At 42.3% G+C, this 16716-nt stretch overlaps 1 protein-coding gene across 2 annotated transcripts in view; it reads right to left on the bottom strand.

The window, feature by feature from the left end:
* The window catches only part of SLC30A7 (solute carrier family 30 member 7), a 30000-nt gene that overhangs the window by 9527 nt on the left and 3757 nt on the right, over window positions 1–16716 (bottom strand). Inside the window, exons 3-8 of one of the 2 annotated variants that reach the window (XM_083156931.1) lie at window positions 12629–12737; window positions 9413–9500; window positions 8629–8758; window positions 7910–8113; window positions 6323–6370; window positions 769–904 (exon numbers count right to left, since the gene is read on the bottom strand). In XM_083156931.1, coding sequence (XP_083013057.1) covers window positions 769–904; window positions 6323–6370; window positions 7910–8113; window positions 8629–8758; window positions 9413–9500; window positions 12629–12737 — 715 coding nt within the window. Of the gene's footprint in view, window positions 1–768; window positions 905–6322; window positions 6371–7909; window positions 8114–8628; window positions 8759–9412; window positions 9501–12628; window positions 12743–16716 lie in introns of both variants that reach the window. The other variant, XM_083156930.1, reaches the window with a different exon arrangement.

The raw sequence follows: 16716 nt of genomic DNA on the forward strand, positions 1-16716 counted from the left end.
AATTGCCTTAAAGAAGTTTTCCAGCTTTTCAAAGATCTTTAAGGGAGACCATGTTTGGAATAGGCGGGGTAGCAGACTTAACTAACCTGGCAATGTGTGCATCCAACGGAGGAGGGGACTCCCATTTAGCCCTATCCAAACCTGGGAGTGGAGAACAAGTGGAAATGCACTTAGACATGACTGTTGGGGTGAGCCCACATATCTGCAAGGAGGTCCCCTAGCTGAGAAGAGGAAGGAAACGCAGCTGCTGCTTTTTTCTGACACCTAAGAGTTCTTAGCAGACCTCTTAAGTCAGGTGCCCCTGTCTTTAAGAGTATGGATTTAACTACAATTGCCAACCCTCTGGAATAGGAGGTCTACTGTACCTCAGTAGTGAAGTTATCCTTATGATCAGAGGAAATATCTGTCTCATAGGCATAGATACAACAGAGACCTAGAGCGGTCTTGTCTGTTCGTTCTCTCTAGTAAGGGATTACCTTTCTAGGAGCAAAGCAAAAACAAGAACAGAATCTATAACAGCATACTAGAACATGTCAAGTCCTTGTGTGCCAAACTGAAAGCCGGTTCTCTAGGCCTATAATCCATCTAGTAGATGTAGATATAACTTCCAATTTATTCAACATAAATTGCTATTTACGTCTATAGACAACCCCCCCCCCCCCCCCCCAAATATTCTGAAAAGGGTAGAATAGCGGATGCCCAGCTTGTATTTGAATTTAGGTACCTTCAAATAAAAGCCTGTTTAGAAATCAATCTACTTCTACTCACCTGACAAAGATAAGCAAAGCAATGAGCATAGAACAAATAGGATCTGCAATCATCCAACCGTATTGCTGCATCAGGATTGTAGAAATGATCACCCCAACACTTCCGAGAGCATCAGCAACAATGTGCAAAAACACCCCTAAAAAAGAACAATGTATTAGCATTTCTAGTCTGAGTGAGATGAAAGAACATTACATAATATTAGGAAAAATGAGACTGTAGAACTTCTGGAATCCATAAAACCAGGGGGATGTTGCGTTGCGATTTAAAAAATGTTAGCCTACCACATGGGTCCCCAAATTGGAGGCCTTGGCATCCTGGGATGGAACAGAGCACTTCCAGGGGTGCCACAGGTTGGTAGTTAATGTAATAGGCAAAACCAGCTCTGGCGGCTTCCAATAATAAAATGTAGATAAAAGTAAAACCCTGTCCACTAGCACCTAACTGAACGTAAGGAGGATAGGTAAACACAAATAATCTGATCAGAAACTTTTGGCCTGAAGGAATGGTCTAAGGTACTTATATGTTAGTTGGGTGCCCACTAAGCTAGTTTTCCGCATCCGCTCGCCACGCTTCAGGCTCGGTGGCTCGCCACACTATATAAAATCAACTCCATGCCGACATGGTTAGTGGGGGTATGAGCGTACTAACTATAGTGGGCGCCCAACTAACATATTAGTACCAAAAAAAAAAAAAAAAACACAAGGGAGGGAATTAAGATATGAATACTTTCAAAATTTGGAGCACCAGGTTATATAAAATAACCCCCATAATACTCTTGTTTCAATACTCAAAAAAAGAAAATCAATCCAACAAAAAATAACTGTAAGAGATCCAAATACTGTATGATCAGGTTTATATGTATGACAGTTAGATGCAATTATTAACTGTTCTTTCTGGCATCAGATGAGACTGCTTCTCAAACTCGGTCCCCTCACCGATCTTAATTTCCAGGTGACCTAGCAGGTGCATTTACTTTATTTCCCAAATGGTTAACACCTATACATGTTTACTGACACATTTTAAAACATTTACAGGTGGGGCTAATTATTTCACTTGTCTTTCTGTGTAGAGACAAGGAAAAAACATGAACTGTCTGGGGCCCGAAGGACAGAGTTTGAGAAACTAGGAGAGAAGGGTACTTGTGTAGTTTCACGGTGGCACTGCCCGTGGATCACATCGTATGCAAATCACATGCAATTTTCATATGATGCGTTTTAGTGCATCCCCACTATCCACGTCAGCCTGAAGTGTGGCGAGCGCAGAGAGGGGATGCAGTACGCGTCTTCCCGACCAGTTCATACCCCCACTATCCACGTCGGCGTGTAATTGATTTTATAAAGCGTGGTGAGCGCAGGAGGGGATGCGGATTACTTGACGTGTCTTACATGTGTTACTTGATGTGTATTCCGCTGCACTCACCACACGCGACGTGGATAGTGGGGGTATGAACAGGTCGGGAGGACACTTACAGTGTCCACTCGCCACGCTTCAGGCGGACATGGATAGTGGGGGTGTGCTAGATCGCATGCAAATGGAATGTGATTTGCATACGATGCGATCCGCAGGCAGTGCCGCTGTGAAACGACACAAGTACCAAGATAAGAGATCCCATCTACTTGTCTGTAGCAGACAGAAGCTACATAAGCTTCCAGCAGGTATGCTACATAAAGATGGATTACAAATGGAGTCAGACGGAAGCGCTTATACCCAGTCTCCATTTACTCTACACAATTAGAATTTATAGTTTCGGGATTGCGTACTACCACAAATACATTTTCACCACACACTAATCATTTGTACAATCCCCTATTCTGCACTACAAGTTAAAGGAATTGGACGCAACACAGAAGTGCACAGAGTTGTATCCTCTCTTTTACAAATCTGCAGAGTGTTTGGGTCCTTTTATATATATGTGTGGTGAGGGCAGCAGTGAAAACGAAAGAGGATAAACATGAGTATATGCATAGGTGTTAACCATTTGGTAAATAAATAATTCCCTATTTAGCAGGTTGCCTGCTTGATAGTTTTGGGGACCTCTAAAAAGAAGTACAGATGATTTTTTCCCCTACATGCGCAGAGGTGTGCCATCACTGTAGCAGAGCAGAGAAGTGACTGAGAATGAAGTAGGGTCTGAGGAATATGAGGGAGGGCTAATAGTAGTTGGTGCCAGGGAGTGTATAGGGATAGTCTCACTCAGCTGTTAATCGTATTGTTGATACTTTCAGCTCTTGTGGAACTTCAAGTCTCAGCAGGTATCCTAGGACAGATGTTCGGAATAGCAGTTGTGTCTGTATATCCAGGAGAAATCCAAATATGTATATTTGGCCAGTACGGATGGTTTAATGGTTAGCATTACTGCCTCAGAGCACTGAGGTCATGGGTTCCATACCCACCATGGCCCTAACTGTGCAGTGTTTGTATATTATCCCCTGGTTTGTGTGTGTTTCCTCCGGGTACTCCGGTTTCCTCCCACAATCCAAAAATATACTGGTAGGTTATTTGGCTTCTAACAAAATTAACCCTAGAATATTTCAGCATGTACATGTGGTAAAGAATATAGATTGTAAGCTCCACTGGGGCAGGGATTGATGCAAATATTCTCTGTAAAGTGCTACTGAATATGTGTGCTCTATATAAGAAACTGTTCATAAATAAATACATTATGTCTGCAATCTGTCAGTGAGGGAGGTAACTGCTCATATGTCAGTCATTACTGATTGTTGTCTTCTAAATCAAGTATTAAAATAAATAAAAAAAAGTCAATTATCATACTTGATAGAGATTTGTTACAAATTAAATAAACCCTTTAGTAAAAAGTTTCAGTAATTTGCTTTAAGTAATGCTATCAATGAGTGAGAGGCACTGGAATACAAGGGGACAGCAGCCTGAAGAAGCTTAGGAATCCCTGTTTGATGTGGATAGAAAAGTCTATAGCTGGAGTAGCAGACTCCAGTCCTCGAAAGCCACTAACAGTTCACATTTTCCAGACCACCTAGTTGGTGCATAGGTGCATTCATTACTCACTGAAACATTTTAATTCACTTGTGATTGAGGGGTAGATTTATTAAGCTTGGTGAAGTGATAAAGTGGCTGGTTTTTATCACCAGCCAATCAGCTCCTACCTGTCATTTTTCAAACCAAGCATGTAACTTCACAGTTACGAGCTGATTTATCACTTCACCAACCTTAATAAATCTGTCCCTGAGGGTCACATGTACCACACTTGAAAAGTAATAAAATGGAGAATGATAACATGCCAGCCAATCAGTTCCTAACTGCCATATCACAGGCTGGTGTTTGAAAAATGTCAGTTAGGAGCAGATTAATAAACCATGCTCCATGTTATAGCTTTTCAAGGCTTAGTACATCAGAGCCCTCTGAGCAAATCTGGAAAACGTTAACTGTTGGAGGCTCTCCAGTATGCCCTGCAACAGTTTTAGCATGGCCATATAGCAAAACTGTAGCAGGGCATGCTAGGTTGTGTAGTTCAACAACAGCTGGAGGGACAAAAAGTTCCCCATCTCTGGTCTAGGTTGACACCAAAATGTCAACAAACAACGCGCAAGCATTAACAACATTTCAATATGCCAAAAGTCAACATTGACAAAAAAAGTCACATAAAAAAGGTGAACACGTGTTAAAACATTTCTGTGTTTATTTTGACATGCTTTCGGGCATGGCGCTTTGCTACACTACTACTGCTGCACACAGCACATGTCGACTCCAATAGAAAATGATAAAGTACAAAAAAGTTTTAAAAAAAACCTGAGTAAAAACTCATGTCAACCTTTTCATGTGTCGATCTTTAGGCAATAGGGACCTTTTGACTGTGTACATAGACACTGTAGCCCTATCAACCGTAAATGTTCTATGGCTAGCTTCACTTCCATAGATTTGCTGAATTTATAGCTCAGGAATTCACAAGGATCAATGTTCACATTTATCTAAAGTGGCATACACACGGGGCGATATTGTGCTCTTTTCAAAGTGATCGGACTAGATTGCTTAGAAAGTAATTACAGATTGCTACGTGCGTATGCCCCCAAACGATGGCCATGCATGGTCCCGCTCATTGCTATAGTTAGGTCATGGTTTCACTGGCTGTGTGGTTAAATCACATACATGCTATTTTCATAGAAGAGAACATACAAATGCCTTCATGGTGACGTTCGTAAAGTTCAAACTGGGGACTGCATGCTTGTGCTGCCCTCTGCTGGATTCTTGCAGGTAAAGGATCTAACTCAGTGGAATTACACTTAAGATGGCCATACATCAGGAAGATTACAATCATAATTGTGTCCAATTTCCCTTCCTCTGCAGTCCTTGGTGGTTTTTTGACACACAATGTACTCACAATCTGTCATACAATCCATCCTCTGCATGTTTGAAGTTTCATTTAAATAGGGGGCTGGCCTACTAGGATCAAAAGTATAGGAGTAAGTTTTATTTATATATTGCACCTTCTCCAACAATCCATTTTTTTTTTTTTTAATTTGCAGGTTGCTCACATCTGCGGTGTTATGCCATTATTAAATAGTCCTAATGAAGCAATCCTCTGAAAACTGTTTTCATAGTGGTGACAGAAATGAGCAAAAGGACATAAACCGCTCGTCAGCCGCCTGCTCATCTTCCACTTGGAAACCAGCGTTTCCCAGCGTCTTCACTGCTGCGGGCTGCCCGGAAGCTGCATCTCTCTTCTCTGCTAGTCAGGGAGGGAATGCAAATGACCCCGGTTGTATGAGCCATCTAATGACAGATTGCATGTGCTTAAAAACACATGCAATCTGCTCCCAATCTCAACTGATCTGACGTGCAGTACGATCCGGCCGGCATTGTATGATTGTGTGCACACAATCCATTTTACAATCCATTGAGATTGTATGATTGGGTGTATGATTGGGTGCAATGGCTTTCTGATGTATGGCCACTTTAATACTAATGAACCATGTACCTGAAAAAACAGACCTTAACCCTTTGAGTGCTAAAGTTACGGCGAAATCATCAAAATATCTGCTAAAAAAAAATGCCAGAGTCACTCAATGGATGAGGTTTTACAAGTAGCGGAAGATCAGTTATAGGAACATCTATCTACTAATTCTGCTATGGCCATTTAACACACACCGGTTTTGACGGGTTAGCAAAAAAATTTTTTGTCGGGTGTACATATGGAAGCTAGTGTGTCCTTTCACACTGCACTGACAAGGCCCGGCTGCCGGGTTACAGCTGGAAATATCCACCGACATGTCCGGACCGTCCTAACAGGACAGTGTGTGCAGAGAGAGATGGGGGCCTTTCACATACACCGTTTTTTGGGGTGCTGTGTCCACTCTCCCCAACTTGTCATAGGCAATCTCCCCCCTCAAATTTACAATGCACCAACTCATGGAGCCAATGCATGTGGAGAAACACTAGAATTGCTCCATCGGCACCATCTAGTGGCTGCCAGCATGCACAGCACTTTCATTCCCCCATAAAGGCGAGGAGCAGCGTTAGCCTTTTATTATATAGGATGCAATATGAAGAGACATACTTTACATAAATAGCCAATACATACCCTCTAAAATCTGCTTGCTGGGCCCTCTATGTTCCTCAGGAGGCTCATCTGTAATAAGAGAATAATTAAATCTTGCTTGCTTTTTTTTTGTAGGCAAATTTAGTTTGGGCCGGATTCAGAGACGCAGGTGGCTGATTTTTTCCACAAGAACCAAACCAGCACAGAATTACCATTGCTATTTTGTGAGTGACAGGAATCCAGCAATGGAGGAGAGGGATAAACGGCGAGTGTCTGGGGGGGGGGGGGGGGGGAAGACAGGGTTGTCAGGACTATTTTCAGTGTGTGCCAAAGTCAGTCACTGTCCTAGGAAAGACGCTCTGTCTGACATTGCCTAGACTTATTGATAATTCCGATGGCGGGTTTATGTGCGTCCGATGTTTCCACTTTCGTACATCAGTGGCAGATGTAATATGCTGCCAGTGTGCGTCTCTGTACAGAACACGGCATCTGATACTAGCATATTTTTGCAACTGCACAGTGAACAAAACTGCATGTATCTCTGAATCCGGCCCTGTGCCCAGTAAATCTGTTTAAGCAATATTAATGGCACTGTGCCTTTAACTGATAATGCTAAATATCACAGTGTAGAGAAAACCACTAGTACAAATACTTGTATATAAAACAGTATATGCTTGAGTTGTTTGATGTGCAAATCCCCAGGTGTTATCAGGGGTCCTGGTTCACATACAGAGAGAGAAGTGTTTTTTTGTACACTGACAATTCCTGTTATAGTAACATTTAACAAAAAAAAAAAAAAAAAAAAAAACATATACAAGTCAGTTTAACATGATTTTAAAGTGCAGACTATCGGATTTAATTTGAGGATATTCACTTCCAACTGGGGCAAAAAGTTTAGGAACCCTAACTTTAATATATAGACCAGTGGTTCCCAAACTGTGTGCCGAGGGGGCGCAGGAGACACCTGCTTATCAGTGGCATGGTGTACAGAGCTAAAATGATGAAATCTGTGCAATTGATCAAGTTTATATGGACAATACATCCTCTGTGGTCCTTCTGGGGACAGTTTAGTGACAGATTACCAGACATTATGGTGGCCACATTGGGAAGACCACTAAACTTCAAAAGGGCTGCACATTACTAATTTCAATAAGTGAAAAACACATTTAATAAACGAAATACACAAATCTGTAATAAAATGCCAAGAAGCCTTTAAAACAAGCATTGAAAGTGATAATACACAAATATGCCATTAAAGCAGGAAGGAATGGAAGGCAGCACATGTAGACTTGGAGGGCTGCACCTTAAGACTATGTATCAAATGGCTGAAGCAGATTGCATTATAAATATTCAAAACACCCACAAAAGTTCTAAGCTATTTGAAATACACATTATTTTGGCAATGCAGATGCAGCATTATATAGGCAGTCTGTAATAACTAGCAAGGAGGTGGCTTTTCTTCCCTCCCGTTTCATACACACTTGTTGCCTCATGGTTCAGCACTTACCTGTATTTGTGCACAGACTGATTTTAGCAGATGGATTAATAATAATAATAATAATGTAGCACTAAATCAGCTGGTGGCGTCTTTCAGTTGTACAAGCAATGATAAATAATACATTCACGTACCAGGGCAAGAGGAGCCAAACCCATGGCTATGTTTATGGCTGTGATCATCTCCGTGGGAATGTCCATGATCCCCTCCATGGCTATGCCCATGGTCCCCACCATGACTGTGACCCTGACTTTTTCCATGACTGTGTCCGTGCCCGCCACTAGGGCTGTGCCCGTGGTTCAAGGAACCATTAAACAAAGAATGGCTGTGCCCATGGCCTGGAAAAAAAAGAAACAATGGACAGACATATTAGAATATTCTATAAAAACACATAAAAAAGTGAATGAGAATTCAGGAAAGGTAGAGGAATATAGACTGCAGAAAGTCCTGCTGTTCTTATACCTAATATTAAACGTTTCTAACCAATCACAGCATCTACACTGTATTCTTCCCATTGGCCCTTTATACCAGGCCTGGCCAACCTGTGGCTCTCAAGATCTTGTGAAACTACAAATCCCATCAGGCCTTGCAACAGTTTTGCTCAAGGGAGTGTTAAAACTTTTGCAAGGCATGCTGGGATTTGTAGTTTCACAACATCTGGAGAGCCACAGGTTGACCTGTCCTGCTTTATACGTTGTTCCCATTCCACTCACCTACTTTAAAATTTGAAAAAGCACAAGAATACATGGAGAACATATGTCAATGTAGAGGGTAGCACATCATGCAAGCGATTTAGGAAGCTCATAAGGCGGTTTTCATTAATCCTGAGTTTTAATTTATAATTTTGTCATACCTCCATCATGTGAGTGTCCATGACCTCCTCCATGCTGGAACACAAATATTCCAATAAGGTTTACAAAGAATCCTAGAACAGACACTGGAAGTAAGCGCTCATGATGGACCTCAGGAGTGTCCAAGGCTCGCTGAAGACAAAAAGAAAAGAACACTTATATATGGCTCAGTGCATTGAAGGGAAGTGCAACCCTGCATCTCATTGTCTATGGGCAGTATTCAATGACATTTATCGGCATGTGCAGCAAATCCTGTTTAGGATTCGCTGCACTGTCGCCGTGTTCCAGAGGGCTGGAGCCTTTGCTGCCAGCCCTCGCTGTCACACTATTCAATGCCGCAGGGGCTGGCTGCCCCTGACGGCGATTCTTAACCACTGCGACGTATGCCGCAGGGAGCCGGGGGACAGCGGCAGGCAGGGAGATGGAAGTCTCACTGCCTGCCCTAGAATGTATGTGGGGGGAGAATATCTCTCTTTATCACCCTTGCATTTATCTCTTGTTAAGGCTTAATACATCTGCCCCATTGCCTCTTATTCATGCAAGGGTTTTAAATCACGCAGCAGTATTTTAAAAAGTAAAATATATTGATGAAAAACAAACTGTTCAAAAAATGCCTCAATTATAAAAATAAAAAAAAGAATGTAATAAGGTCATCAAAATGCTACAACTGCCTGCAACAAATAGCTGAATGCATCCACCTGTCCAGTGCTTATGGATATCCAGAGGATTCATTGTAACAAGCTAAGGGAACATGTGAGTAAATGAGTGAGCCTACACAATACATACCTCTATTCCTTCAGAGAAGATGAAAAAGGCTGTAAAGATTAAGAAGAGACCATTCACAAAACCTGCCAGGACCTCTGCACGAACATAACTGGGAGAAAGAACAAAAGCAGATATAACATTAACAAAATAAATAAAATATACTTTTTATGTACACATCAGAGAAAAGTAAACATTATGTATTTTAGTCAAACACTGATACTCAAAGTTGTAACTTAATCATAAAGAAAGATCCGGTTTCCATTTCTAGGATCCTGAAGTAATTGTGCAAACACTGTAAGTGTGGTAGAACAGAGAAAGCCACATACCTCCTGAACCTGCCCAGTTACTGCCGTATTAAGGAGGACTAGCCATAGCATCACAGGGCAACTACATAATTCCAGCAAGTGGTTCTTTTGGTTACATCTATCAGAACATTGTATCCTGGCAAAAACACTGAAAGCTACTGCACACACTATAACATCTGCCCCAGATATTGTAAGACTGATATGAACTACCAAATTTCTCTGTACAGCTCTGCAGAATACGTATGTGCTATATAAATAGCTGTACATTCATACTAGTAAAAGTACCTGGCATATGCCGTAGCATATGTCTGCCTTCTGCTTCAAATCATCACTCCTGCAGCTACAGTGCATCCGTAAAGTATTCACAGCGCTTCACTTTCCTCACATTTTGTTAGGTCAGAGCCTTAATCAAAAATGGAATAAATTATTTTTTCCCCTCAAATTTCTAAGAAATCACATTTACAGAAGTATTCACAGCCTTTTCTCAATACGCCTCAAGTCTTTTTGAATAGGATGACACAAGCTTGGCACATCTATCTTTGGGCAGTTTCGTCCATTCCTCTTTGCAGCACCTCTCAAGCTCCATCAGGTTGGATGGGAAGCATCAGTGCACAGCCATTTTCAGAATGCTCTAGATATTTTCAAATCGGATTAAAAAGTCTGGGCTCTGGCTGGGCCACTCAAGGACATTCAGAGTTGTCCTGAAGCCACTCCTTTGATATCTTGGCTGTATGCTTAGGGTCGTAATCGCCCCAGTCTGAGGTCAAGAGCACTCTGGAGCAGGTTTTCATACAGGAGGTCTCTGTAGCTGCATATAGCTCTCTCTCTATCCTGACTAGTCTTCCCATTTCCTGCCATTTAAAAACATCCCCACAGCATGATGCAGCCACCATTATGCTTCACGGTAGGGATGGTATTGGCGATGAGCGGTACCTGGTTTCCTCCAAACACGGTGCCCATCATTCAAATCATAGCATTTTATCTGTCTCATCAGACCAGAGAAATTTGTTTCTCATTGTCTGAGAGTCCTTCAGGTACATTTTGGCAAACTCCAGGCAGGCTGCCATGTGCTTTTTACTAGGAGTGGATTCCGTCTGGCCACTCTACCATACAGGCCTGATTGGGGGATTGCCGCAGAGATGGTTGTCCTTCTGGAAGATTCACCTCTCTCCACAGAGGAATGCTGTAACTAACAGAATGACCATCATGCTCTTGGTCACCTCAATGACTAGAGCCGTTCTTCCCCATCGCACAGTTTAAACAGCCAGCCAGCTCTAGGAAGAGCCCTCGTGGTTCTGAACTTCTTCCATTTACGGATGATGGAGGCCACTGTGCTCATCTGGACCTTCAAAAAAGCAGATTTTTTTTGTACCCTTCCCCAGATTTGTGCCTCGAGACAATCCTATCTTGGAGGTCTACAGACAATTCCTTTCACTTCATGCTTGGTTTGTGCTCTGACATACACTGTCAAGGCTCAGACCGATCACCTGAAATTACCACAGATGGACTCCTATTTGACTGTAGTAACATCTTAAGAGTGATCAGTGAAAACAGGATGCACCTCAGATCAAGTTTGAGCTTCATGGCAAAGGCTGTGAATACTTATGTACATGCGATTGCTTACTTTTTTGTTTTGTTTTTAATACATTTGCAAAACAAAAATACACATTTCTTCACATTGTCATTAAGGGGTAATGGGGCACATGTTTAAAGCCTGGAGAAGAGATAAACTGGAGATCAAGTGAATGGAGATAAACCATCAGCCAATCAATGGTTTGAAAATGACAGTTGGGAGTTGATTGGCTGGTGCTTTATCTCTTCTCCGGGCTTAAAACATCTGCCCCAATGTGTGTAAAATTCTGAGGAAAAAAAATAATTTATACCATTTTGGAATAAGGCTGTAACATAACAAATATGCAACAAAAATAAACACTTTCCAGATGCACTGTATTGATCTGCAGATAGATCTATTAATGTGTACCCAGCCTAAAGCTCTGGCTTTAACCCCTGAAGACAATTATTAAGCAAATAACCTGGGAATATTAAGGGAATATTGCACATTATTCCATAGATTCCAGGTTTGGGCAAAAATCTGTGGATTGGCCTGCAGATTACCATCTAGGGCAAGCAGGTCCAAACTATGGCCTTCCAGCTGTTGTGAAACTACACATCCCAGCATACCTTGCAATAGTTTGAGCATTCCTTAACAGCAATGTGACAAGGCATCGTGGGACTTTTAGTTTCACAACAGCTGGAGGGCCATAGTTTGGACGTGCTTGCCCTGAAGGGTGAAACTAACCCCATGGCAGTTTTCTATTTCTCCACTGGCAGAAATTGCAGCCTCTTGGGTGCAGAGTATAGGTGCGTACACACGGGGTTGATTATTGCTAATATCGCAGCCAATATGGTCGCTGAGTGACCATATTGCCTGCGATGGGAGTGTGCACCGGCGATATATCGCCGGATGTGCGCTCCCGTTTTTTCCCCGTAGTGATCACTGGTCGCAGGAACATGCTCCTGCGACCAGCTGATTTCCACTGCCAGGCTCCCCCGGCAGTTTCTTTTTCATCAGCGACCATCTCTGGTCGCTGATGCAAACGGGATACTGAGCAATATATCGCTGCCGTGTGTACGCACCTTATGGGGGATATCGACTTAATAACAGTGGCTAACAAGGTTATACAATTAGCCCTTATCGGGAGCCATTTTTCTGCGATAACACAGGGGTCTGGGAATTTATCTTTATTTCCATGTGTTATTGGCGATTTTTTTTTCCTGAAAAAAAAAAGTCTATAATTGGATAACGTGACAATCACCCTACAATGATCCTACTAAATGGATACCCCCAAGTGTTCTATATAAAAAAAAAAAAAAAAAATATTACATACCGACTACATATTAATTTATATATGATTATAGAAAAAACCCTTACCCGTATGAGAAAGCTTCATTAGTTTTCCACCGGGAAATTACGGAGGCTGCCAGGCCAGCTAGTAATGCAGTACAGTCAAAGAACATATGGAAAGAATCGGAGATTAAACCTAAACTGAGAAGGACACATAAGAAACAAGTCAATATCTCATACTATCTAAAGAATTACTAGACTCAAGCTATATTATGAAAAGGTTAAGAACACATCTTTGTAGGAATGCTTTTTCTGTGTACAGACTTGTGTACCAACATTTTGTGAACACTGGGCCTGATTCAGAGATGAATGTTAATTTGCTGCAAGTGCGGTTTTCTTTCAAATACAACTGCTGATATCAGCAAGTGAAGCCACCACCCACAAATTAATAGACGCCCACCGTCGCAGCCTATACACAATAACGGGAAATAGACTGTTCAAGTAAGCTGCGTTTCAACAACCACTTCACGCTAAAGACACACTAACCCCCGAAATGGCACTGTCAATCCATATCAAGAGTATGGAAGTACTGTGCCCTTATCACAGCCAGCTGAGACACAACAGCTGCAGCGTGGGCCTTGGCTACTCTAACAAGCAGCAGCAGTCAAGCTTCACATTCAAATAAGAATCATACAAGTTTAAAAAGTCTCCAAAAAGTACGCAAGGCACATTTCAGAGGATCACTCACTTAGAAGGGATATATACTGTATATGGATGATCGGCAGTGTCAGTGTGGAGAATAGCAATGCTGGCATCCCAAAGGAGGAATCCAGACAGGGGTCTGGTCAATATATTTACATTCCCTCCTGTAGTGTGTTGAGAGGTCACATCTGCCCTCAAGGCTACGCTCCTTTATTACGCACGGGTGTGGTATATGGTCCCGACAGTCATTAGCCCAACGTCGGGATCCCAACTGGCCAAACTTAGACAGCGGGGCAAACGCAACGAAGCCACTTGCGGGCTCGAGCACTCGCCACGCTGCAGGCACGATGGCTCATCACCTATTATATTCTCCCTCTATGGGGGCCATGTACCCCCATGAGGGAAAATAGCCGGTGGCCGTCGGGACCCCAAGTTTCATGGTTTTGACTGTCGGGGTGCCCACGTCGGGGAAATGACTGTCGGGAAACTGTCCAGCACCAATTACGCACACGTCTAAGCGATTCAGCCTGTCACTCCACTTCCCAGTTCATCCACACACTGGTGCCTCCCGGTATGCAGATACAGGTCGGTAACAGAACAAAGCAGTGGCACTCCGCATTACGGGGGATGGATACCCCTTTATCAAGGTCTGTACACCTTCATAAAGGGGTATCCATCCCCCGAAACGTTGGTCACTTGATTAAAACACCATTGCTAAAATCCACGGAGTACCACTGCTTTGTTCTATTACCGACACACACATCATTATTATTATTTTTTACTACAATGTGCCTTTATGCACAGCCTATAAGGCTCAGATCAGCACTACACAGATTAATCATCTGTCTAATCTAGAGAATACATTACCTTTGTGCTTTCCAGAGTTCTTATGACGACACCACAGATATGCTGTGTGATCATACAGAGCACACTATAATGGAGGGGGGAGAGGGAGAACCTGGGTACTTTTACAACAGTCTCTAAACTTCTGAACCGGAGGCCAATGCAAAAAAAGTATATACAACCTAAAAAATATGAGATTTTATTTTTAATTTACAAGAACATGGGCACTATCTGATCTTTAATGTATTGTAATTTAGGGATAGATTTATTAAGCTTGGTGAAGTGATAAAGTGTCTGGTCTATCACCGGCCAATCAGCTCCTACCTGTAATTTTTCAAACCAAGTCTAAAGGCCCATACACACACTACGATGTCTTCTTAATGATGATGAACGACCCCATTATAAATCACCTCCTAAACAACCCAGAACGACTTTGTTCAGGGTCGTTTAGGAGGTGAATCTTTTAACATCGTCTACTGTTTATGCTGTGAATGACGGACGACTACCAACGATGCGCGTACCCGTGGGTCGTTAAAGACCATAGCCATCGTCAATGCATGCAGGTCAATTTGGCTATGGTCGTTAACATTGTTGGTTTTTTCAATAGAAAAGGTCCTGCATCGTTTGTGGTCGTTTGTCATCCGTCGTGCACCTGCAATGCTGAGGTCGTTAATTTTCACTTCAAGGGTGAAAATGAAAGATGGTAGTTAACGATGGGTCGTTACTGACACATCTTTGTGTGTGTATGGGCCCTAACTTCACAGTTAGAAGCTGATTGGCCGGTGATAAAGTACCAGCCACATTATCACTTCACCGAGCTTAATAAATCTGCCCCTAGAAGTCTGTCTTTGGGAGTTAATGTCTGTCTCCTCTCCAGGAGATAAATCTTTAATGGTACAGCTGAGCAAAGAAGACCTCAGTCACAGTGGCCGACTAGTCTAGTTGTGGACACACACTGAACATATGCATCAATTTATTGAGTCCTATGCATAGGGAAATTTTGCCGAGCGATGCCAGATTGCTCGGCGATGTTCCTGTGCTGAGCAATCAATCAGGGCCAGTGTTCTCTGGTGAGAAAATTGTCCGAGACCAGTGATCTAACTAGATTTATCCAGCATGCTGCATATTAATCGGCAGGAAATAGCGACATGTGTCGTCATCGCTATGGCCCCTACACAGAACGATGTAGTGCCATTTTCTATGTGACCTAGTTAAATTAAGTCACATCGTTTAGAAAATGCACTGAAAATCGCCCCATGTCTCTCCCTCCTCTTAAATCCTTGTTGGCTGTCTGGCCAGTGAATTGTCATGGCAAGCTCAGCCAATACAGCATGTCCATTTGGTCACTTTGTAGATGTGATTGTTATGAACTCCTGTACCTTGGTTATGTATTACACCTAGTACTTAATAAATATGCTTGTTCCAGTCTTAGATGCTTGCATTTAAAATTTTTCCTGTCTAGACTGAATATAAAACGTGGAATACATTGGTTAGATATAAGCGATTGTTATTTGTTATAAGCTTTGGGAGCCTAACATGCAGAGGAAAACAAAGGTGTACAGAGGTGTAGGTTTCCAAACCAGCCTATAGAATAAAAGAACATAAGCCGGTGCCTGGAAACGCCTGCTGTAAATTAGATACGTCACACAAATAATGTGTATAATTATCTTTTTATCAAGGTCACAGATAAAAATGTAAATGCCAGCATGTTAGACAGGTAGTAAGCACAATACAGTTTTTGTCCTGTAATGTAACAGGACAAATAACACAGAATCGGGCTGATGAGACTTTAAAACATCGGTTTTGCAGACAGATCTTGCACGATTTTACCCCGACAATGATTGAGAGATGAATGCACGTAATTGACGATGTGAAGGCAACTCAAGTTGTGTCTCCATTTGCAGATGATGGGACAAAACTGGGTCGTAATGTAAGCAAAGTACGGTGCAAATATGCACAGATAATTGGGGACTGCTAAGAAACCAATTATTTAGCCCAAGGTTTTGTACAGATCAATAGTAAAGTATCTGTTACACCCCATATTAAGCATTTATCGTTATGGATCTGTGGCCAAGATGGAGACAATCCAGCCAATTTCCACACTGGACCACAGGAGTTCTGTTCCATCTCTACTGGGACCTATTTGTTCATTTTCCACTGCCAAACAATAGCAGAAATCTCCTGACTGCATCTACTGACATACCAACACACAGGCACACTGTACATCTGTTCATGCAATGCACTTCTGCACCAAGGCATAAGTGTTAATACCTTAACCAAAAGTAAAAGAGAATGCAAACTATCTGCACATTGCAAGAACAGTGTTCGAATCTTAGTGAATAATGGCCATATATGAAATACACAGGCGGGGTAAAGGATCCAGACAATAAACATGCCAGAGGTAAGTAAACCAAAAGCAGCATCCCAACAGACCAAATTCCGACATGTTTAGGAAAGTATGGAAACCCTTCCCTTCTGCCGCCTAACTAACCCTCCCTAGCATACTTCCATTTGGAATGTTGACAGTAGGAATTCTAGCATCAAGATTCAGAGGTGTAGGGATTCTGGTACTGGCCTCTTCACCATCGAGATGCCCACTAGATCCCTACTGTATATTGCATGAAATGGCT

The sequence above is a fragment of the Crinia signifera genome, chromosome 8 (assembly GCF_055691185.1).
Source record: "Crinia signifera chromosome 8, ASM5569118v1, whole genome shotgun sequence".
NCBI lineage: Eukaryota > Metazoa > Chordata > Amphibia > Anura > Myobatrachidae > Crinia > Crinia signifera.